Source organism: Asterias rubens, chromosome 1 (genome assembly GCF_902459465.1).
Source record: "Asterias rubens chromosome 1, eAstRub1.3, whole genome shotgun sequence".
Lineage (NCBI taxonomy): Eukaryota > Metazoa > Echinodermata > Asteroidea > Forcipulatida > Asteriidae > Asterias > Asterias rubens.
The window spans coordinates 12800427-12825624 of NC_047062.1; the positions used below are offsets into that span (position 1 = coordinate 12800427).

The window sequence follows — 25198 nt, forward strand, 5'->3', positions numbered from 1 at the left end:
AAATTGTGATGATTTAAACTCCAGCGATTCAAAATGTACCATGCACATAAAGCGGCAGAGGATACTTATAGTTAAACAAACTCCTTTTCTCTTGCAGAGAAGTACCCCACCCCCTCCTTAAATCATCTAAAGAAGTCCTGAGATTCCAAGAACATGATGCTAAGACACAATGGAAGAGGACACACTGGGCTCCAGACAGCCCATCTCATAGTTCTAATCGATTTTAATGGAATCGATACTGCACCACATGAAAACAAAGCGCATTTGAAAACAAAGCGCATTTGAAAACAACATCTGGACATGAAGACGAGCAGAGTATACTGTTCAAAACGTCAAGACCAAACCGGCTCTTCTCAGAGCCAACACTCACACAAAAGAGATTTACACATGGCTATACCCGCAAGTTTACTATTTATTTGTAGTTTCTTCCTATTTCGCCACACCATTTCGCCACACCTTCAAACAATACTAACATCTGGACAACACATAAACACTCTGTTTTTGGACACCCTTTAAAGTTAGTCATACACAAGACAAATCCAGTTACAGAGTTAAGTCCAATTTAACAAAAATTGTCAATTCACATTGGTGTGTATCTCTTGCAATTTGATCAGATAATTTCTTTATTAACATCGAGTATCCATTCCTAGATTTGGGTTAAATATACATCGCTGTAAGGTTAACCCAATTCAAGTTCCCTTGATTCAATGCAATGTGATTTTATTTCATTACGGGCACATTTGTCTACCTCTATAGCTGGCCCCGAGGGACAAACCATGGATACATGATTAAATGTTACCCAGTTTTAACAAATTTACATATTCAAGATCTACATGTAGACATCAAGCTATGTGTCATACTGTCATTGCTGTTAGTTGCCTCAGTTTTTGCACTCGACAAGATTTGTGTGTTTTCGTTTTTATTTAAGGCAAAGAAACCAATGTGCCTCAACCCCTACTTTTTATAGTATACACATGCAAGTGTTTTGGGATCTTTTGTGTGCATTCTCCCCAAGTTTAACAAATTTCCTTATTATAGATCTAGGCATCATCCATGATGTGTCATACTGCCATTGCTGTTGCTCTGGTTTTTGCACTTGGCAAGATTTTTGTGTATATTTCTGGTAGTGAAACCAAGGATGCCTCCGAAGTGAAGCTCGCAAGCCTTGAAAAACCTATGAACAAGGGTGATTGCTGTATGTGAACCAAAAACACCTGGGTTAACCCCTACTTTTGTATAAGTGTTCTGGGACCTTTTAGGAACATTCTCCCCAAGTTTAAACAAACTCCCATATTCTAGATCTAGACATCATGATATGTGTCACACTACTGTGGCCCTGGTTTTTGCAATTTGGCAAAATTTCATTTCTGGTAATGATACCAAGGATGCCTTGTAAGTGAAGCTCGCAAACCTTGGGAAACCTATGAAAAAGTGTGCTTGCTATGTGAACCAAAAACAATTGGGTTTAACCCTACTCCTTCATCAGTGTTTATTCATGGATTATCAAGTATAGTACATGGGACCTATACGGCTTAATGTCCCATCCGAAGGACAAAGCAATTACAGTCAAGTATGTTACCGAAGGACACAAGTGAAGGGAGTTGAACCCACGCTGTTCAGAAACATCAGAGCTCGAGTCAGGTGCTCTTAAACTGCTCCTTCCTGACACGCCATATTGAACAATTTGAAACTTTAAAAGAAATAAATTATCAAAAAAATTGTGGCATAAAATGACACATGTAATTTTTAATGAGAAGGTAAAATATTGTTCATTGTAAGAATACATAAAATGTATTGTTTTGTCAGCATATTCACCACTGAGAGAAATACAAAGAAGAACCCCCCCTCAAAAAAAAAAAAAAAAAAAAAAAAACATTTCATGACTACTTCCTTATGATGTACATGAACCAACCATGACTCATGCACCATGAACATTATTTACAATAACAAGCTCCAACAGAACTCAACGAAGCATAATATTCTGATCATTCACACAAAACATAAGAGATTGCTGACTCGGCATAAAAACACAGCCTATAGTTCCTGATTACATTGGATGTGCACGATTTAAGCGATTCGCTACAAAAACATATTACAGTGAGTAGATAAAAACCATACTGATGGAGTCAAGGGTTGGAGTTTAATAGAGATCCAAAAAACCATTCCTTTGACAATTTACATGTGATTACTTCAAAGTATCTCAAACTGAATCCAATCAAGCTTTTTGACAGCTAAGCTTAAAGAAGCAGGTGCTACTTCTCTGAACAAGTCATGTCACAGTAATGTCACTATATGTATGTAGGTCATCAGAAAGCATATTTTGGTGTCACATGTGGCTACTGTCTGCAATGCTCGCCATTTCAGGCATCCACCTGCATGTTATTGCCATGTGACCTCATAACCCAGAGGGACATTGACTCCTAAAATAGCGCAATTATTAAGACGACGTCCAGTGATTTGGGTTGATAGTTCTTGACTTGCCATGTGCTCTATAAAAAGTTGCAGCTCCAACTACCAACATAATGGACTGACCCTCGAGTCACCCTCAAATCGACCTTCACGAAGACTGACTTTCAAGGATGCTGTGCCTGAGCTAAGACCATCAGTTGCGGATTGTTTACAACATGAGTTTAACTACAATGATTTTCAGCTACTGACAGATCAAAAATCAACAGTCGCAAGTTGATAAATTCCTACTTCTGCGATGAGTCCCTGACAGGTGGGAACAAATCCATATATTGTACAGAGCAGCACATGTATCGATCACGTTATGTTTTACTAACGTCTGCATTAATGTACACACCAACACAAGTTTGGCTATTAATGCTGCAACACGTTTCAGCAACCATGAGCATGGTTTTGTTCAGGGTGACTCGTCGTCCAAGACATTCACACAATTTCTCATTTCGGAGTGACCTTGAGTGTAAATTTTCTGTGAGATTCCGTCGCAGCGTAAGTAAAACACAGGTGACCTGAAGGAGGCTGTGGTAAAACTCTCCATTTTAAAGAGCTACAATTTCACAGAGCTGCTTGGCAGAAAATATTGCTTTGCAAATTATCTTGCCCCAGTAAAAATAAAAACACATTTAATTTACAGGTACAACCCATTTCTGCTTAGTCAAATTTACTGCAAAAAGCAAAAAAAGTACTATCAACTTGCATAAGTTGCATCTCTGTGAACCAGCAGCCGATTTCACAAAATGCTTGAGTTAGGATGAGTAAAGAATTGGGTTTTGCGTCCTAACATCTATGGATGCGGAACTAAATTCGTCCATAGTCCTAAAATTTATCCTAGGTTAGGAAGAGTTTGGTAAAAACCTCAGGGGCCTGGATTTTGTAAGAACACAAATTACGGCAACTTACCGAGCCTGAGAACAGAGAAGAAGAGTACAGAGAGCTGTAGGAGCATGCCAGCAATGACCACAAAGTTGATAGCCGTGTTATGGGTGTCCTTATCGATACGAGACGGCCCATAGGCAAAGTAGATGTTATACCGGTCAACCAAGTGCTTGAAAATAATGTAGACAAGACCTGTGTGGATGAAAAAAAAAATAATTGGCATTTTGTTATTATTTTGGGATTGAAGGTGGTGGAGACGGTGTTCCTCCTTACCATTCAACTGTACAAGGTGACCACCCATTTTTTTTTCAGGGACCATATCATTCCACACTGTGAATAATTGCCATGAAAGAATAACTGTATGGGTTTTGCGGCATTGCATGGTGAGGTATCAATTGCGTCAATACCATATGTATCTACTTGTCAGGTAGATTATGTTCTTTTGAGAACTTGTCTTGCTTTATATTCTACAACTGCGGAGTAGATTTTTGGAATTCAAGAGATTTCTCAGTTCCGAAAAGAACTGTCCTGCTTATTTACTATTACCTGGGCGGAAGGTAGAAAATTTGGCCAGGAATACTACTTCAGCTTTAGTGGATCCAGGGGACTTCTTGTTTAAAAGCTTCACTACCATGGAGTGAGTTCTTAATCGGTCTAAATGTTTGATCTAGACATCGTCATCAGAAGACTAAAGAATTACTAATGAACAAAATGTTCTTTTTTTTGTGAAATTTATGAGATTTTTCCATTGATTTTTACAGATGAAAAACTCAAAATTGCTCATTCTTGCAGGTTGCCAACTTTTTGCCGATGATGACTGAGTCCAAGACCATGACACGTTTCACCTTGGCTTGCAAAGTAAAAATGTTTCATTGGTAGGACCTGATTTAAAACAACCTTGAAACCCCAAGGGAATAAGGTTATATCAGAAGGTAAATAAATTGATAATCAAAAATCATGAATACACTCATAAACTTTGACCACAATATTTGCATATAATTCAGTTTTTTCCCCTTAGTAATTCTGGAAAGCAATTTCCTTCATCAAGTCTTCAATTAGTAATGAATGCCACACTAAACCTGTACTGACAGGAAAATTTATAGGCTTGTAGAAGAATAAAAAGACAACTTTTTTTCTGAATGGAGATAAATTTGAGTTATTGCATATAACTATCAGGGAGCAAGTTCAATTGCTGACAATATTGCATCCTTTATCTTGACTATGGGTACAACATCAAGCTGGTTAACCAAACTTCCTGCCCGGTCTCCTGTTAAGGCCGAGTTATAGTCGGTCGCGCGATGGTCGGGCGTCGGAAATCTTGACGCGCGATCATAAAAAGACACGGTTTTTAGGCCTCAGTCTTAGGATTGCGCGCAAGATTTCCGTCGCGCGACCATCGCGCGACCGACTATAAACCGGCCTTTAGAAGCACTATAAGAACAAGGCCCACTCTCAAAGAGCTGTTTGAGCAGAAAATATTGCTTAAAGCCATTGGACACTTTCGCAACAGAAAAAAAATTAAAGTTCACAGATTTACAAATAACTTATGCAGAGTTTACAGAAGGTAATGGTGAAAGACTTCTCTTGAAATATTATTCCATGAAATGCTTTACTTTTTGAGAAAACATTTTTGTTGCTTTAAAGTATTCTATTACAGTATAGTTCCATGCTAGTAGGCCCCCTAGTCTCTCTTAAAATAGGTAACAGAATATTAGTAGTCAGAAAGTCGGCAAACTGGCTTCCATACACCCCCCCCCCCCCCCCGAAAGCAAATGGCAGTCAGCAAACGGTCTTCCATTACACCCTCCCGAAGAAAAAAATGGCCTCTCTATGCGCCTTAATCTGCTAGAGGGTGCTCCGTAAAGCAGTAACCGTTGCTCATCACAGGCATTCTAAAATTGGGCCGTGGTGAATGTTATAACATTCTTGATTCTCACCCACGCACCAATGTGCTGCAAAATTAATGAATAACATTTGCGAAATATAGCGTGTATTGATTCCCTCCCTTACAGTGTGAACAGGTGCCAGCGAGATGTACAGTCATAGTCCATTGAAGGGGGGGGGGCGGCGGAGAGTGAAAATAATCGTGTAGTGTCTTTGCAAAACACCTGTGTACAATAGATCTCTCAGCGCTTTCATAATCAAGCAGATTAAATTATGAATTCTTGTATTCAGCGGTCTGCAAAATTCATGCAGATATACTGGGAGTAACAGAGGGATAATGAGAGGGTAAAATTAAACTTATCTACAATTTCAATTTTAGAATTAAAATATGGTATTTTTTTAAAGTTTAATTGATGATTTTTAATCTGGAAACTGAATTTTGTATACAGTTGGTGATGTATACCAATCATCCTGCTAACTATTACATGTATTACTGATGAAATGCTATTGTTCTTTATAATAAATATGGCAGCAAATATAATACCTTCAAAACCTGGTAAAAAAACATTAACCAATTAAACACATTACTGAGTGCGGAATAACTCCCCTAGGTGATGTTTTCTCAACTTCTAAAACTGAACTGAGAGAATATCTGACGGATTTTACATGACAGGGAAAATCATGCATGCAGAAAAAAAATCTAAAATCCACGACCCCAGCGAACCACACCTAAAGACTCTCAAAAGTGCATCATCAATAGCTCCGATCCACAACCGCAATGTCATGCTTGATTAATCGCAGCTCCGTTCGCTGCGCCGTGGGAATTGTTATCGCGTCTGCTTGATAAATTGCACCATCTCTCGTTTCAGTATGCCAATATTTGGAAACCAGCGTTGACCTAACATTCCCCGAAGTGTATCTCATTTTGTCAAGGTGGGAAATTTCATTAGATGATCTCATTCATTTTTGCACTTTGGGGATAAATAGGATCAGACTTGATTAACAATAATATTGTGGAAATTCAAATTCAAGGGTTTAGGTGTGTGTTTGACACCTTTAGAGGAATCAACAATTCAGTCTAGTGGGAAGTAGAAATTCTCCAATTACTCCTTGCTCTTTTCAGTGGACATCATCAAAAGACTGACTTTTGGGTGAGCATCTTTAAGATCCTCTATTCTGCATGAAAACCCTATCAACATTTCACTGTTTTCAAACTATCGAATTTCCGATGTGCAGGACCGAGACTTCCCACTTCTCACACACAAAATAAATCAAATGTGAAGCAAAACATTTCTAGAAAAATATTGGAAGAGAGGTTTTTCCAAGATGACAAACTTTATACCATGCAAGTTATCTTTTTAATCTGTGTACATTAAAGGCAGTGGACACTATTGGTAATTACTCAAAATAATTATTATCATAAAACCTTACTTGGTAACGAGTAATGGGGAGAGGTTGATAGTATAAAACATTGTGAGAAACGGCTCCCTCTGAAATGACATAGTTTTCGAGAAAGAAGTAATTTTCCGCGAATTTGGGAGACCTCAGATTTAGAATTTAAGGTCTTGAAATCAAGCATCTGAAAGCACACAACTTCGTGTGACAAGGTGTTTTTTCTTTCATTATTATCTCGCAACTTCGCCGACCAATTAAGCTCAAATTTTGTTATTTTAAGCATATGTTGAGATACCCCAAGTGAGAAGACTGGTCTTTGACAATTACCAAACCGTGTCCAGGGTCAGACAACTTCATTTTAGTCTTACCAATTTCATACAAGGCAATATTAAGTTTTTGGAAGAGCACATTCATTTTTAGTTAAACCATCTAGACTTCAAGAAATGTGTCTTAATTAGAAATGGAAGATCATTAGTCCGGGAAAAATCATATTCATGTAAACAGCCTAGACTTCAAGATGACAAATAACTAGGTTTCTTGGCAACTACACGTTTCTATAACTTTGTTCACCATCTTCTATTCAACTTTGTATCATTGCTGCTGTTGCCCTGGTTTTACTTAACAGTCTCCAAGGACGACAGCACCAAAGCCATTAGTAACAGTAACCATGGCCTAATAATTATGATTGCTATCAAATAGGGCCAGGGTCTAATTTCTTTGAGCCGCTCAAGCAGAAAAAGTTGCTGAGTTAGGGTTCACAACAAAATGTTGCTTAGTACCAGAATGAGGTTACCAGCTAAACTACTACGTCACATGTACAATTTGTGGCTGGTATCCTGCTCATTAATGCTTAGCAGAAATATAATAAGCAATATTTTCTGCTTAAGCAGCTCTGTAAAATTGGGCCACAGGCCTTGATCTCATTTGGATTCTGTGTAAACTACATGGGATTTGGTGACTACTTACCCGCTGGAGTAACTAGTGGGCAAGTGATGCTATACACAAGAACTATAGAGAACGTTGTCAGAACCCACGCATACTGGACACCGTACTGGAACTCATAGGCTAGTCGCTGTAATAACAATGACAACATCAAATAAGCTGCTGCAAACTGCTTACCAACCAAAATGACATGCAGGATAAATGCCAAATGGCCTCACGTTTCGACCTTAGCAGAGTTTTTCTAAAAGGCTAAGTAAAAAGGGGTCAAAACTTGAGGCTGTTATCAACTTCTTTTTGCAATGTAACAATGTTAAAATCTATATGAATGGAAAGGTACATTGTAAGTTTATTGAGAACAAGCTCACCCTAGATATAAGGTGAAACAATAAATAAATACAATTTTAAACTGTTTTGAAATGGAACCATGGTTCATGAGAAAGTGGCATAGGGGTCCCACTGCAGTTTATGTTGTAGACTTGCGTGTTTGTGAATGTATAATTCTAACTCAAACTGCCTGAACCAAATAGTTAACATAAAAATGGATTAAAGGAAAAGGACACCTGGTAATTACTCAAAATAATTATTAACATAAAACCTTACCTGGTAACGAGTAATGGGGAGAGGTTGATGGTATAAGATATTGTGAGATACGTCTCCCTCTGAATTAACGTAGTTTTCGAGAAAGAAGTAATTTTCCACGAATTTGATTTCGAGACCTCAGAATTAGATTTTGAGGTCTTGAAATCAAGCATCTGAAAACACGCAACTCTGGAGACAAGGGTGTTTTTTCTTTCATTATTATCTCGCAACTTCAACGACAAATTTAGCTCAAATATGCTGTCCCTTGGAGATTCTGTCCACCATACAGTGATAGCGCCCTCTTTTGACTTAACTTCCTTCAGCCCATGTTAACTTACACTGAGACACACACACACACAAGTGTGTAAACACCTGCAATCGTGGACCCTCTTTTGTTCAATTCTTTGTGATAGCAACCGTGGACCACAATGATTTTCTTTGTGATAGAAACCTTGGACCTATAATCCCTTTTGTTATAGGTCCCCGGTTTGAATGTGGATACGTACCCACTGGGGGACAAAAACCCTCACACCAGAGGTTTCTAGTAAACTAGTGAATAATTATGAATGAACTGCACACAAAAAAACAACAATGTAGTGCCATGTTTATAAAGCATATCAACATTCATTACAAACTTACTGATACTATTATCACAGCTGAATGAGAGAATGTTCCAAAGCTGGTGTAAGTCTTGTGATTAAATAGTTTATTCATACAAAACCAAAGCCTTGTATGCTTGTGTAGAATATGGTACAGCGAGCCCACATAACAACTGCTAATCATTAAAACAGGGCACACCAATCTTAACTACAAGTCCAAACATTTGAGTGTTGCGTTACCACAAAATGGAGTAAATTGGAGGATGTGGGAGGGTCTTTAGCCAGAGTGCCTTGTCACAGGAGGCAACTTTTCGGGCAACTTGGAGGCAAACAACTGCATTGCATTCAGCAGGACCACTTTGGTAGCACACAAGTAATTTTTCAAACAATGTCCACATCCCGGCCCACGAGCCCTGCTCTGTGAAAATGAGTCAGATGTCGACAATTTAAAAAATCAAGTTATATGCATGTCTTGAAAGAACACACCAGCAGCAGTTATTTGGTATATGTCTAAGCTTTGGCAAATATCGTGTTGCTGAGTTACTCCCACTTGAAATTAGCCAGTATATAATTTTTGGTTATACACAATTACAAGTAAACTGATGTTTTGAACTACCATTAGTGGCAAAAGGATACAATTAGATTAAAGTACAATGTATGATCACAAAATTGATATTCAAAAGTGTTCTAAAGGGTTACATTGCAAATATAAGTCTTTAAAAAAAAATAATAATAATAAAAAATATTTTCCACATTAAACTCAATAATGCATTTGGGCGACATCTGACTAATTTTCAAAGAGTGGGTCACATATCTGAACATTCAAATGTGACTGGATTCTCTTCTTGGAGATAACCTGGAACTGGTTGCCTGTAAATTACCTCATGTGGCATGACCCTAAGACACAAAGGGTGAGGTCATTCAGAAAGAAACATCAAACTTGTCTTACACTTCTCTTGGTGATTTTCTCAGCCTTAGACCTCGTCCACAGCATAGTGATTGCATACAGGAAGAGTTCTGGAAATCGGATGAGCTCTAGCGCTGTCCCAATGAAGGCTGATGTTATCACGTAGTTCACAAAGAAGGCTCCATTCTCCGGCAGGAAGATACAGCTAAAGACATTCGAGGAAAGATAACTTACAAATACAGAACCAAGAAATTGTATTTTCTTTTCTACAAGGAAAAAAAGGTTTCATGCATTTATGTGTTACTTTAAGGAAGATGAAATCTCAAGCCATAACGCATTTCAATGCACAAACCTAGCAACAGGCAATAGTCGATCCAAGCTACCTCCATTTTCACAAATAATCGAGAAACAAACTGTAATAAAATGAATTGAATCATATATTGATCCTTATATAAGTGACAACATTGATATAGACACATTGTTTATTTTTTTTAAACGGCGAATTACCCCAAAAGAACAGGTCACAATAGCACAAGAGTCCTCTTTCCCATTCTGAAAACTGTGTGGTCTTGCAATTTTTTTTCTTCAGAAGGGATTGTCAGAACATAGGGGCCTTTGAACATGGAGCAGTCACCAGTCTATTCCAGAAGATTCTCTTCATGCAAAATGAACCTTTTACAAATTTATTGTTTGTTCAATCACATTTGCATTTAAAAAAACATTCTTGCATTTTGACGCTTGTGTATCAAGGCCCCTGCTATAGCGCCATACAAGCACTCAAATAGTTCTCAGTCAGATCAGTCACTATAAGGAGCCATTCGGCATTGTTTGTCAGTACATCTCAACCAAGGGTTTAGCCAATCAGGTTCATTTGTCAGTACATCTCAACCAAGGGTTTAGCCAATCAGGTTCATTTATCAGTACATCCCTACCAGGTGTTAGTGATGAGAGGTTACAATACCGCGCACTGACCATGGTAGTATGGTAGTGAGGCTGTGTTATTTTGTTCTTGTTATAGAAGTGGTTTATTAGAGCCATTAAAGTATTCAGAGTCTTCAATACTCACATAATTCAATTCACACAAGTGAGATTAAGGAAACATGTTTTTAGAGAGTGATCTAACAAGTAAGTCATTTGAATGCCTCCTTTTCATCATGTAATAATCTTTCTTGGAAGAAGTGTTAGCTCTGAAAAGATTAGTCTGCATTGACAGCGTACTCTTGCTTCAATGCAGTGACGGCCACAGCACACTCATCCAAGCGTTAATAAGAAACCAATTAGCTCTATTCAGAGCAACCACTTGTTCCAAAAGAGAATGCATAATGTTTAAGTACGAGTCAGTGCAACTAAGGCAGAAAGTCATGACGTTAAAGCAATTGACATTTCTGATTGATGTGCTCAGTATTGTAAGATGAGTTAATATCGGACTCCTCTAGTAATAGAATCAGAAGTTGCCAAGTGTGTTGTTCTGGGCACAATTTCCCAGAGCTGCTTAAAGGGAAGGTACATGTTTGGTAATTACTCAAAACAAATATTAACTTAAAAACTGACTTGGTAACGAGCATTGGAGAGCTGTTAATAGTATAAAACATTGTGGTAAAACGACTCCCTCTGAAGTATAAAAGTTTTTAAGTAAGAGGTAATTTCTCACTAAAATAACAAAAGACTTCTAGCTAGAAGTCTTTTATTCCTATCTGAAAGCACACAAATTGGTCCAACAGGGGTGTTTTTTCTTTCATAATTTCACGCAACTTCGATGACCAATTGAGCCCAATTTTCACAGGCTTGTTATTTTATGCTTATGATGGGTTACATCGAGTGAGAAGGCTGGTCTTTGACAATTACCAAATGTGTACAACGCCTTTAAAGACACTGGACGCTATTGGTAATTGTCAAAATCCAGTCTTCTCACTTGGTGTATCTCAACATATAATAATAATAAGCCATTTGTTAAGCGCCTAATGCCTCTAAGCACATATGCATAAAATAACAAACCTGTGAACATTTTAGCTCGATTGGTCGTCGGAGTTGCGAGATAATAATGAAAAAAACACCCTTGTCACACGAAGGTGTGTGATTTCAGATGCTTGATTTTCAGACCTCAAATTTTATACTTGAGGTCTCGAAATCAAGTTCGCGGAAAATTACTTCTTTCTCGAAAACTACATCACTTCAGAAGGAGCCGTTTCTCACAATGTTTTATACTATCAATCTCTCCCCATTACTTGTCACCAAGTGAGGTTTTATGCTAATAATTATTTTGAGTAATTACCAATAGTGTCCACTGCCTGTAAGCACAAAAAGTAGCCAAGAACAACACAGTTATGCTGAGCAAAAAAGTAACCAGCTAAATACCATGCCACATGTACAATCTGTGACTGGTGTTCTGCTTATTTAATGTTTTCTGCTTCAGTAGCTCTAAGAAATTGGGCCGTGTTCAGAGGCAATTCATCCGTGCTGACGTGCTGACATTTCAGCTGTATGGCAAATGCCAGCTTTCCCATCGGTTGACCTGGTTAATGTAGGCTCAAATGTCAGGTGGTATTGATACACTTTGTCCACAATGGGAGAGTTTTGAAAGCTAGATGGCAGCAGACTTACCAGGTAAACTTACATTTTTTATGTCTTTCTGAGAATCCTCACATTCCAAGAACAGTGGATTTACCTGGTAAATCTGCTGCCACCTAGAGTCCCAAAAGTCTCCCATTGACAAAGAGGGGATCCGTGCAGAGCAGACACAAACTGAGCTAAGCATTCTCCCCGTTCTACTCCTTGCAATGCGAGGCATCTGCAAGAGATTTATATCACTTCCAAGGAAGAATACTCTGGCATAAGAATTCCCAGCAGGCCTACCAGAGACCATGCAATGATAAAAATGTAAACTAGATTCATTCAAAGCTCAAGTGAATCAAAGGATGATGTTTGATACCAACATCAGTACTGAATTTGTCACATGAAGCCTTCAATTCAGAAACTTTCAAAATCCTCCAACTGGTTTTGCAGCAAAAACAACCGGAACAACAATAAACTCTCCCTGTGCTTAAAGGCAGTGGACACTATTGGTTGTTATTCAAAATAATTATTAGCATGAAACCTTACTTGGTAACGGGTAATAGGGAGAGAGTAATAGTATAAAACATTGTGAGAAACGGCTCCCTCTGAAGTGATGTACTTTTTCGAGAAAGCAGTAATTTTCCACGAATTTGATTTCGAGACTTCAGATTTAGAATTTGAGGTCTCAAAATCAAACATCTGAAAGCACACAACTTGGTGTTACAGGGGTGTTTTTTTCTTTCATTGTTATCTCGCAATTTCGCCGACCAATTGAGCTCAAATTTTCACAGGTTTGTTATTTTAATACACCAAGTGAGAAGACTGGTCTTTTACAATTACCATTAGTGTCCAGTGTCTGTAAAGGCCAAGTAAACCTTTGGTTTTTAGAACTGTTCAATTGTTTTATTCCGTTGTAAGTGTAGATGTATCGATAAAACTAACATGTGAAAATGTTGTCTCTATCCAAAGCGGTTTATGTCCATGCAGGAAGAATAATACATGTAGGAATACACAATCTGAGAAGCCATTCTGCAATAACACTTCTCAGATTCCAATCGAGGTACATCAAAGCCGCAATCTTTGCCCATAACCACATTACTTTGAAGTGAGATAATTTTGAAAATTGTTTTATTCTACCGAAAGCTGCTGTTGGCTTCTAACCAAGGGTTTCTATTGCCATTATTTTGGTTATTTACTCAAAATAATTATTATCATAAAACCTTACATGATAAAGAGTAATGGGGAGAGGTTGATAGTATAAAACATTTTGAGAAACGGCTCCCTCTGAAGTGACGTAGTTTTCGAGAAAGAAGTAATTTTCCGCGAATTTGATTTCGATACCTCAGATTTAGCACACAACTTGGTGTGACAAGGTTTTTTTTTCTTTCATAATTATCTCGAAAGTTCAATGACCGATTGAGCTCAAATTTTTACAGGTTTGTTGAAATATGCTTATGTTGAGATACACCAACTGTGAAGGCTAGTCTTTGCCAATTACCAATAGTGTCCACTGCCTTTAAACAAAGTAACCTTTATAATATGGAAAGGTTTGCGTTAACACCATGTAATGACTATCTCTCTAATGAGTTGGGGTGGTTCTGAAAAGAACCATTGGTTTCAACTCGACGTGTCGATCAGTAAGCTATGACCGTTTATTTCAAAACCATTAGAGAGATAGTTTTTACATGGTGTTACCGCAAACCTTTGCATATCGTATTTCCACCATGCAAAGTTTCAAATCCTACTTAAAGTAGCCTTTGCTTATCTTAAGAGATAAACATTCCCATACAGTAGTCCTCAAAGAACCAGACACAGATCGAAATTTAGAAGTCTAGTATCCAGCATTCACCAAGGCCAAAACCCCATTTAGAGACAGTCTCCACAGCAACCATAATAAGAGCACCACCTCAAAAGGTCAGGGGTTAGTAGTAACCATGTAAACCAAGTCAGTATTTCAATACACGATGCGATGAGAGAAGGGTTGGGCATATCAGTAAATTGGCAAATGAGTTAGGAGGAAAAGTCATGAAGTTTAGCCAGAAACGGTGAAATCAAACGAAACCGAAAAATGACTCCCTCCTGAAGTCGGTCCCCCACTTACCCCCATCGGACTCGGATTTCGTCGGCACTTTTCAACCAATATTCAAAGAGGGCCTGGGCGCTGCAAATGCAGCGAAGAAACAAAAAACACAAGAGGGCGGTTACTTTTCATGTTCACATGAACAACAAGAAGAAGACTTACCCCCAACGCAACGGCACATCCTTGTTGCTTGATTTGATCCAGTACTCGAACAAAGCTTGTGCACTGCGCGGTTAAAAAGTTAACATCGAACAAAACAGTGATAGTTATAGTTAAGTTAAGACAAGAATTCTAGTGTTAGTGACAATGTTTACTTACATCTCTTGTCTGCAATGGCAATTTAGTCAAGTTAACAACTTAATTCATTAATATTTAGTGACCTTGTCACATATCATCAACTTGCTCGATACAATGCAATTTCGAAGAGTAATACACCTGGCTTAACTTTGGTTCAGAAGACACAGTTCCACGTTCAACGTTTAGGTTTTGGGTTGAAATATTGCTATATTAGTTGAATATAAGGCTATAGTGATGATCGATTTAGTCTGCAAAACAAGGCCAGACACTGGACTCTTAGTCAATTCAACCTCATTGTCTCAACAAATGCATTCTTGCTTTACAAATAATTTCCACACATCCGCATCATTTACCTTGCAATGGTTCAATCCATATAAATGTTTCAGCGGTATCAATGAAACAGTTTTACTCATACAACTTGAGAATAACAATAACAGCAATAATAATAATATGCAGATGTTTCCAAAGCACCTTTAAAATTGTTAAAACAACAGAAAAAAACACTCACTATAAACAAAGTGTTCATATCTTGACAGATAAATATAAACCTGTGGCTACATTGACAATTTAAAATCTTTCTGAATGAGACATGCTAAAACAAAATACAACTAATATTTTACAATTCAAATCACATTTGTTAGAGATAGAAACACATTTTACACAGATGTATTAAAAACAAAACAATGGATATATAACAAGTGCTTCACTGTTTCTTCAAGACACTTACCTAGCCAGACCAAGCGAGGGCAGCACAAGCACCATCAAGATGAGGAACAGAAAGGTTTTACGCATGATGGTGTGGTTGAGTTTGGTGCGTGTCCAGTGGAACTCACAGTAGTAACTGGAGTAGATCACCAACAAGGGAAGCAGGGCAGCAAAAGTCCACAGAAGAAGAGTCGGCAAGAATTGCGAGATGAAAGGAGACTGTGACAGAGAAGATATGAATGGTCGATCGTAATCATATTGCATACAAAGGTAGACTACAACATTGGTTATTGGGAGGGTACATTAACTTAAACCATTATTCATAAATACCCCAGACAGTTTCTCTACTCCTATTGGTGGAGAGCGCGTCACGTAGGGGTGCAAACGGTTCATAATGACCAGTGTTTATAACCGGCTGGCTTCCGCGTGTCAGGCGCGCAAGATTATCATGCTGAACGCAATTCATAGCTATAAGTAACAGCGCGTTATCTACTTCTAAGCGCGGGCGCGTAATCTATTTCTAAGCGCGCGTGCTTACACACAACCCACGCGCAACAGACTCTTCACAAAGTTTTTGAAAAAAATATTTCAAACCTCAAATTTTCAACTGTCGAAGTGTCTGTAATTGTATTTCTTTTTCGTTTTATAACAAAATGGCATTTATGAATGGGAATAAAAGAGTAGTGACTCGTTCTTAAACGTCTGTTTAAAACCTTGCAGGGTCGTTGCCGTGCACTAAAGGCCCTCGCCGAACACAGCAATTCAACCCTGACGGCTTTAAACTCGTCGCTACCCTTTTATTCCCTTAATTATGGCTGGTGGGTTTGGAGTAGTGGTATCTTAATCGCCTTCCACCTCTAGGACCCTGGTTCGAATCACGCCAGAGGCACTAGCGGATTGGGTTTTCAGTGCCTGACTGCATAGGTCTTTGCCTGGAATAATTCTATAGGGTGTTCCTCCAAAATCTAAAACTGAAACTTCCTTCCTTGTCTTCTCTCCATTGGGTTCTTGGCCAGTACAGTGAATTCAGTTTACTCTTCTGAGAGTCCTTGGCTTCACAACACGAATAAATAAAATGAAATTTGCAAGACGCTTGTCCTACAGGAAACGCAGTACATACAATTACACACTGTTTAATAAGCTTTAAAATAGTAAATGCTGAATTATGTTAGAGAAACATAACAGCGTTTTAGACAAAATTATATTGAGTACAAACTTTTACACAAATTTGTAACATTAAAAATATGGTAAATCCTGTTGACTATTGTACAGGCATCTACTGAAATGTAAGTCTAGCATTTGGTGCTTGATGTTTCCCGTGGTGTCCTTACCCTTCTATTGTGTCTTCACTGTGATCTGGGAATCTACCATGTCGTGGCCAAACAGTCTCAACGGACTCAAGCTCTGGTGCTGTCAGCAGCAGAGTATTAGTTCGAATCCCGGTCATGACACTTTTGCCCTTGAGCAAGGGATTCAACCGTAAATGCTTTGTAAAAAGTTGGGAAGGTAGTGAATTCTGCTCAACGAGCCAGGCTCCTAGTGGATGATACCCATGCCTACATCCTTACTGACTGTGAAGGTAGTAACCCTGTTTCACCCCAAGGAGTAGGTGGCAGCCAGGCTCCTAGTGGATGATACCCATGCCTACATCCTTACTGACTGTGAAGGTAGTAACCCTGTTTCACCCCCAGGAGTAGGTGGCAGCCTGCCCTCTGGTGACGGTTGATTAGGTTGACAGCCCTCACATTAAAGTGGCCGTTAGACAATTTCTCATAATTTTGTTTTAGAAAAACCCAGTTTTGAATTGTGATGATCTTGAAGGAATTAGACCAACCTTGGCTTCCTTGACAGCATCTTCGATGTTTTTACTTCCAACTGGACTTGTCATGATGACAGATGGTGTCGTCAGGAAGAACAGGAGAATAAATAAGGCTGCAAAAGATAGGGGGATGGACAAAACAAAATGTTAAAACCCTCAAATGAAAACTTCATCTTTGTAAAGTCTACTGACAAGCGAGTTGAGTGTACAGTAACAATGCCAGTAGGTAGTGCTGTAAGTCAAACACATGTCCCTTTGCATTTGTGCACACGATGTTATTGTGCAAATTGGTTCATTATTTTGGGTTCCTTATTTACATCATGTTCCAGCCAACTGATATAATTTGAACATGTGCAATGCTAAGATTCTGTTTTGTGCCAGTGAGTTGAGACATGTCTTATGCCCTTTATATGCTTAAGTGTTTGGAATTGTGCATCAAATGTAACTTTGCTTCAAGCAAAATAACCAAATGATTACTTCCATTTTAACCAGAAACACACAAAAGCTAAGCTGAAACAGTTTACCTTAAGAGGTATCTAAACAAAGAGGTACACTGTAGTCCAATTAAAAATGTTTAAATCTGAAACATTTACTGCTCATAGCTGAACATATTCACAAACAAAATGCAACAACTCTTGTGTGTTTTCTCATTGTGAGGTGACCACCAGGGACCCAATTTCACAGAGCTGCTTCATCAGAACATATTGCTTAACAAATTTCTGCTAAGCAACAATTAGCAGGATACCAGTCAAAGATAATACATATGAAATGGTATTTTAGCTGGTAACCTTGTTCTGATAAGCACAATTTTGCTGCATTTGCTAGTTTTTGTGCTTAAAGTCACCTGGAAATAGATTTTTTTTTCTTTCAAACATAAGAGTTATGCTTACGAACAATAAAACAATTTTTTTAGTCATTGTTTGTCACGATTTATATGTTTAAAAAATATATAAAGTTGTTTGGGGCTGACTCCGCCTACCCCTTTTGTGACGTCAATCAAGGTAGACTTTGCCTGCAATGCGTATAGTAAACACACGTGCAAAGTACATGTACGTCCAAGTCGTGAGTTGGTACGTTTCAAAAAGTGTTTTTCTGCATTCAGCAGCAATACACCTGGTCAGCATTGCCGGAAAAAACAAAAAAATCTTTTTTTGAAACGTACTAACTCACGTCTTGGTCCGTACATGTACTTTGCAATTGTGTTTACTCTACGCATTACAGGCAAAGTCTGCCTCGATTGACGTCACGAACAGCGCCCTCTCGGGTCGGGGTCTACTCTTAAATTTGTAAATAACATAAGAACTGATTTTTTAAAACCTTAGTTAACTGTTTATTCACATTCCACTCAACAAAACACATATATTAGTGACAAAAGCTTTATTTTGAAAAAATACCACTTCCAGGTGACTTTAAGCAGCTCTATGAATTAGGCCCTGAATGTTGGAGGTTTGTGAATGATGATGATTGAATAATGTCTTAAAATAAGAATCGAATGAGAATAAAGTAAAGATAATACTGAGTAAACTTGCGGGTACACCATGTATGTAATAATTCTCTTTTGAGGGAGTGTTGGCTCTGAAAAGAGACGGTTTGGTCTTGATGTTTCAAACAGGATACTCTGCTCGCCTTCAGCAGAAAAGGTTGTACCCGCAAGTTTACTATTATCCATAGTTTTTTCTTATCCTTCACACCATGCAAAGCTTCAAACAGCTATAATGATTCCCTCTCACCAATATTGACAAAGATGACACTGCTCCACCACAGCAATGGCCCAACAGACAGGTTCTCCCTATGTGAGATAATCAACAAAGTGAAAAAGAATGAATGCATAATGATAACATGACTATCTTACAAGATGGACAATTGTAGAGGGTGCATCGCCCTTTTTAGCACTTCCATATATATGCCTCTGATTGATAAAATGAGTGTAATTTGGTAAAAAAACAACACACACAAACCTTTTACCATGTACATGAGAAGCACGAGCATGCGACATATTGACTCGTCAACACTCCTACATCATTAATAGATCTTATGATGTCATTTGAGTAGGGTGCCCTCAGCTAAAGGTCAAAAGAAGTTAGCTCATTGGCAAATCCTGTGCTCTGCGTGTACATAGACCTGTGTTTTCCATTGTTTCATCATTGTTTCATTGTTTTACCTCTTAGATGGATGAAGAGGGGGCAGGCAATTCAACTAAGGTGAAACTGAACTGGATGCATGACATTCCTTAATGAAAGCGCACTCCCGGAGTCTAAACAAATATTGTCAATTAAAAATTAAGTTTGCTCGGTCGACTTATAACTTCAACCATTAGGCAACATACCAGACAATGTCATCAGGTTTAGGAGCAAAGTCAACGCTCCAGACTGTAGAGTGAAGCTGCTTGCTGACGCTAGACACGGTAGGGGGACCAGTCTTCAGGGTTGCATAGTCATTCACAATCCTTCAAATCAAAATCAATGTAAAGATTTTAATAAAGATATTTCACAACAGTTTGGAAAGGTTAAGTCATTGCCATCCTCTACTTTTCAGTGAACACATCATGCAACCAGTGTGTGTTAATTTCATCCAATAAGGTGGTTCTTTTTGTTGTGTAAAAAAAAAAGGGTTTATGTGTGTCAGAAATCTTGTGCTATTTTCTAAATTGTTGCCAAAATGTCAAGTAACAAACTACAAGGGAAACTGACTGTGTAAACTTTAAATAATTTAGGAAAGAGCAAAGAAATTAGATTTACTTGATAGTTGAAAACAAAGTCACATCCCCTTAAAGCAAACCCTCTCAAGCACTTTTCATGTTGTATCATAAATTTGAGTTTGATCCCTAGCTATAAGGCAGTTACAGGTTGAATGGCTTCTCTGACTGGCACCCACAAACAAAGATATTGACAAAATAGGGAGACCACCAACATTAGGGCTATATAGCCCAGTTGGTAGAGCACCAGCAGGTAATACGGAGGTCACAGGTTCAAATCATGTTCTAGTCATCTATTCTTTGTTCGACCCCAAATTACACTATTTCAGACGAAAAATAGTTGATTAAAGAACCAGACTAGAATTTGAACCAATAACCTCTTGATTAACAGGTTCTTTATACAGTTAAGCGCTTTAACACACCTCTATACTAGGGGTGTATCAAAGCGCTCAGTATTTTTTCCTGCAAGGTTTGTGGAGCTATGCTTTTGAAGTATGAGACCTATTCCTCTATAGCACCATGTAATGGTTTACAAGGTGCCTTGGTGCAATAGACCGTATTGAATATGACGTCACCGTTCAAATATCTGACCTACAAGATGGCGTCTGTGCGCTTGTGCATTTGGTGTGCGTTTGGTGTGCGTGCATGTCGCGTAGAAAACAAACCGGGAATGTTGCATGCTGCATGCTTCGATAATATACGCGTTTGGACGCGCATACAGTGTGCCCTACAAGATGGCGACTTTTCATAGCAAAAAGGGGTTATTCAACACGGTGGATATGCAGCCGATTAGACCAGGAACAACTGGGCGAACCCCTTCTCTTTACGATAAGTGCACTGGCTTCTTTCAAGTGCATTACACAACACTAGGGACGAACGGCTTGACGTCCCATTCTAAATAAATGTAGTTGGTACTCTTCACAACACCTCTGTAGAAGTTGATTTAGAAGCTATGAATGATTAAAGTTACCTGCCAGCCATGACTTCATTCTGCACTGTGACAAATGCCATGCCAAGGTTACTCTGAAGAGCTCTACCCTTCTCGCTCATCACCTGCCTCGTCAACTCCTCCTCCAAACCGCTGTAGTAATCAATAGCATCCACCTGAGATAAACACAAAGTATTCACACTTAAATTTATAATAATGGTGACTTCTGTTGGTGTGATGGGCCGAGCAGATAAGAGCACAGAGCTCAAGCTCTGGTGTTTCTTTTCAGCAGAGTGTGGGTTCGAGTCCCGGTCGTGACATTTGTGTCCCTGAGCAAGACACGCAACTATAATTGCTCTTATCCACCCAGCGACGCTCAAGGCGCTTCGACACTCAGCATTTTCCTAAGGTATTGTGGAGCTTCAAGTTTGAGACCAATTCCTATACATAGCACCATGTAATGGTTTACAAGGTGCTGTGGCGCAATATGCAGCCAATAAAACCTGGAAACCAGGGCGAACCCCTTTTCTTTTTCGAAAAGTGCACTAGGTTCTTTTCCGTGCATTTCACAACACATAGAACCAATGGCTCAATTAATGTCCCATCCGAAGGACACAGACATAATGGTTAAGTGTCTTGCTTTAATTAGGACAAAGCTGTAAGGACACAGTCCGGTGCTCTAACACGCTCAGCCATGACAAGCCAATGGCAGTCGTCTTTGAGAGGGCAAGGCCATTTTCATTTTGCAAATGGCGGTTCCGTTGGAATATCTTTTATGCCAGGACCAGCGATGAAAAAGGCCATAGCCTTCGTGGAGTTCCAGGCCTGTTAGTACACTGGACTCAAGTTCCACAGACCCACTCAATCCTGGATTCAAGTTAACAAAATTAAGTTTCACATGGTGCGATTGTCTTGAACGATCTTCTTCCAGCGTGTAACGGAATTAAGTACTAGGCCCAATTTTATAGCTGCCTAAGCAGAAAATACTGCTTAAAAATTTCCCCTAAGCAATGATAAGCAGGATACCAGTCCCAGATGATACATGTTAAATGGTAATTTTGCTGGTAACCTTATTCCGGTAAGCATAATTTTGCTGTCCTGAACTACTTTTTGGGCTTATACAAATCTATGAAGTTGTGCCCTGATCCTTGCAATACCAAACAGGGACAACCGTCTTCCCTTCAAGACTCAATTTGATCTCATCTTCTTGATGAAACAGGAACCAAGTTGAATCTTACATGATCAAGGTCTTATTGGTTCCGTACCTTAGGTCCCCCACAGCAGTCACAGCAGCCGATCTGCCCACATGTTCCCTCTCGTAGTCTGGGTCTCTCACCGGTCTTAGAGTAGATCCCCTCACAGTGGAGTCGATTCAGACGAGCATCCCGCCTGAAGGACAGAAAATGAATACCTTAAATGTCAACTGAAGGAAATCTCTGCGGTTTTTAACTCTTGTGATCGTACACTTAAAGATGATGTCAGATTTTTTGCCCCAAAAACATTAAAAAATAGATTTTTTTGAGTGAATGGTATTTCAAAGAGTATCACCCGCGGAACGAAAAAAAGTTTAACTTTTACTTTAAATCGTCAGGAACCTTGACAAAAATTTAAAACGTTTCTTATAAAACATATAAGAATTGGTCACGTGATATATTGTCGGGATCCCGACAAAAACTAATTTTGAGCACTTTATTTCACTGCTACGTATAGTTGGCGGACTTTTTCGAGCAATAGCTCAAATGAAAGCTTGTAACTTTCTCGACCCCCATCAAAATACCTATTGAATTTTGAATCAAAAATTTTGGGTCAAATCGGCCAAAAATCTGACATAGCATCTTTAACAATAACTTCTCGGGTAGAAACAACTCCTCGGGGTTTTTGACAAGCTCAGTGGCATGTATTGATTGCTGCTGCTAAGAAATAAATGTATCTGAAATGAAATGAATCGAAATGAAAATCTGCTCTCGAATGGCAACTGACATGGGTTCAAATCCCTGTGGCACTGCAGTTGTTGATAACAGGTAACATTTTGAGAAATGATACCCTCCTAAAGTATTTGGTTTAAAACAGAGGGGTTTTAAAAAATCTCAATCTGAGAAACAGTTCGCGCATGAAACGCTGATATGAAATAAATGTATCTGAAATTAAATGAAAATCTGCTCTAAAATGGCAACTGGCATTGGTTCAGATCCCTGTGTAAAATGCCTGCGGCACTGCAGTTGTTGATAACGGGTACAACTAAGGTATTTGATTTAAAACAGAGGGGTTTAAAAATCTCAATCTGAAAAACAATTCGTGCATGAAACGTTTCTCAAATTTTCTGTTCCGATAACAGATTATTCTTCCTTCGTGGACGTAACATTCCACAAACAAAAATAAACTGAGTCTTTATCAATTGTATACGATTCACTTGAAATCACATACCTTTGTGTATCTAGCTTCTTGAGCTTGGCGATATCATACGCAAACTGTACATCTGTTACCATCACATCTGGATAGGCCTCCCTGTAGAGAAAGAGAAAATGAAACGAGCGTCATTGGATTATGGAAATCTAAGCCACTGGAATTGTAGTGTATATGTATTCCTGTAAAAGGCTACTTATAAAGGGAGAGTAACCTAAGGACACTGGACACTATTGGTAATTGTCAAAGACTAACCTTCACCGTTAGTGTTTCTCAACATAAAATAACAAACCTGTGAAAATTTGAGCTCAATCGGTCGTCGAAGTTAAGAGATAATAATGAAAGAAAAAACACCCTTGTCACATGAGGTTGTGTGCTTGCAGATGCTTGATTTCGAGACCTCAAATTCTAAAGCTGAGGTCTAGAAATCAAATTTGTGGAAAATTAGTTCTTTCTCGAAAACTACTTCAGAGGGAGCCGTTTCTCACAATGTTTTATACTATCAACCTCTCCCCATTACTCGTTACCAAGAAAGGTTTTATGCTAATAATTATTTTGAGTAATTACCAATAATTTCTACTGCCTTAAATTTGTTTTTTGTTTATTTAGGATTTGCCTCTTCAGAAAACATAATACACCTCAATCTATAAATATTTATAATTACAATAACAAGTTAAATAAATCTTAATTTTGAATTTATTTGTCCTTACGCTAATGTGTTTGAAGCACTGTCAGTACTTTCCTGAGTTCTTAAATAGTTGTGGTACTGGCTCTGCCAAATCAAAGGACTTGCACTGCCTCTAGCTTAGTGGTCTAGTAAAGACATTTGCTCTAACAGTGCAAAGGTCGTGGGTTCGAATCCCTTCTGAGTGATTTGCCTGTGGATTAGTTAAAGCCATTATACACTTTCGGAACAAGTTCACAGATTTACAAATAACTTATAGGGTTTACAGAAGGTAATGGTAAAAGACTTCTCTTGAAATACTATTCCAAGAAATGCTTTATTTTTTGAGAAAACATTAAAACAATTATCAATTCTCGACTACGAGAATTACGGATTTATAGTAAACACATGTCATGACGCGGCGAAACGTGCGAAAACAAGGTAGGGTTTTCCCATTATTTTCTCCCGACTCCGATGTCCGATTGAGCCTAATTTTATATATAAGTTGTGTTACACGAAGTGTGGGCCTTGGATAATACTGTTTACCGAAAGTGTCCAATGGCTTTAACCGAGCTCAGTATTAAGTGCTGATTGAACAGTGGTTAGCACACATTGTATAAGGCTAAAAAACAAACTATACAATAGCAAAAATAACCCTTTTAAGCTTTTAAAAGAGCTGTAGCAATTCCAATGTGATGACTGTAGGTTATATATTTTTTTTTTTCATCTTGTATTTTCCATTAATGAACAGTTAAGATCTGGCTTCATACTGGTCCTTGAAAAAAAAGTAGGAATATTCTAGTGAGTACAAGGGCTGACTTGTACATGTAGGCATAGTGTAGGTTTTAGTATACTTTTCAGGCTCTTTTATCACAATTATCTTCTCTTTTTTTTACAAAGAGCAAACAAAATCAGACTAAAGTAGGAAGAAAATCATGCCTATTAGATACAGAGAATAAAATGTACAATTTTTTTTTTGAATGACCAATGATTGAAGTCTCAGACCTATGGACTGTCTCTAATCCCAACCAGGGCCCAATTTCACAGAGCTGCTTAGCACAAAAATTTGCTTGCATGAAATGTCTTTCTTGATAAAAACAGGATTACCAACCAAATTCCCTATTGTTGCATATTGCTTGTTACATGTATTCAGCTGTTGTTTGCTTATCCTGAAAATCGCGTGGAAATTTGGTTGTTAATCCTGTTTTTATCAAGGCAAAAAATGTCATGCTAAGCAAATTTTTGTGCTTAGCAGCTCTATGAAATTAGGCCCTGCTCTTCAACCCTAATAACATCAGTCTTTGCATTGCAACAAAAATCAATTCGGATTACCCCCAACAAGAGTACAGGGAACCTGAGTTGAAATATTCAGCAGGCAGTAATACGTCTTCCTAATGCCCACTCAATCT

At 38.4% G+C, this 25198-nt stretch overlaps 1 protein-coding gene across 4 annotated transcripts in view; it reads right to left on the reverse strand.

The window, feature by feature from the left end:
* LOC117289759 (CSC1-like protein 2) overlaps positions 1-25198 on the reverse strand; it is a 68893-nt gene that overhangs the window by 13994 nt on the left and 29701 nt on the right. For 3 of the 4 annotated variants that reach the window (XM_033771040.1, XM_033771039.1, XM_033771027.1), the window contains 11 exons: positions 23147-23227; positions 21988-22111; positions 20765-20898; positions 19426-19545; positions 18830-18888; positions 17115-17212; positions 15303-15499; positions 14441-14503; positions 9688-9850; positions 7585-7690; positions 3364-3531 (listed from right to left, as the gene is read on the reverse strand). In XM_033771040.1, the coding sequence (XP_033626931.1) occupies positions 3364-3531; positions 7585-7690; positions 9688-9850; positions 14441-14503; positions 15303-15499; positions 17115-17212; positions 18830-18888; positions 19426-19545; positions 20765-20898; positions 21988-22111; positions 23147-23227 (1313 nt within the window). Of the gene's footprint in view, positions 1-3363; positions 3532-7584; positions 7691-9687; positions 9851-14299; positions 14360-14440; positions 14504-15302; positions 15500-17114; positions 17213-18829; positions 18889-19425; positions 19546-20764; positions 20899-21987; positions 22112-23146; positions 23228-25198 lie in introns of all 4 variants that reach the window. The other variant, XM_033771035.1, reaches the window with a different exon arrangement.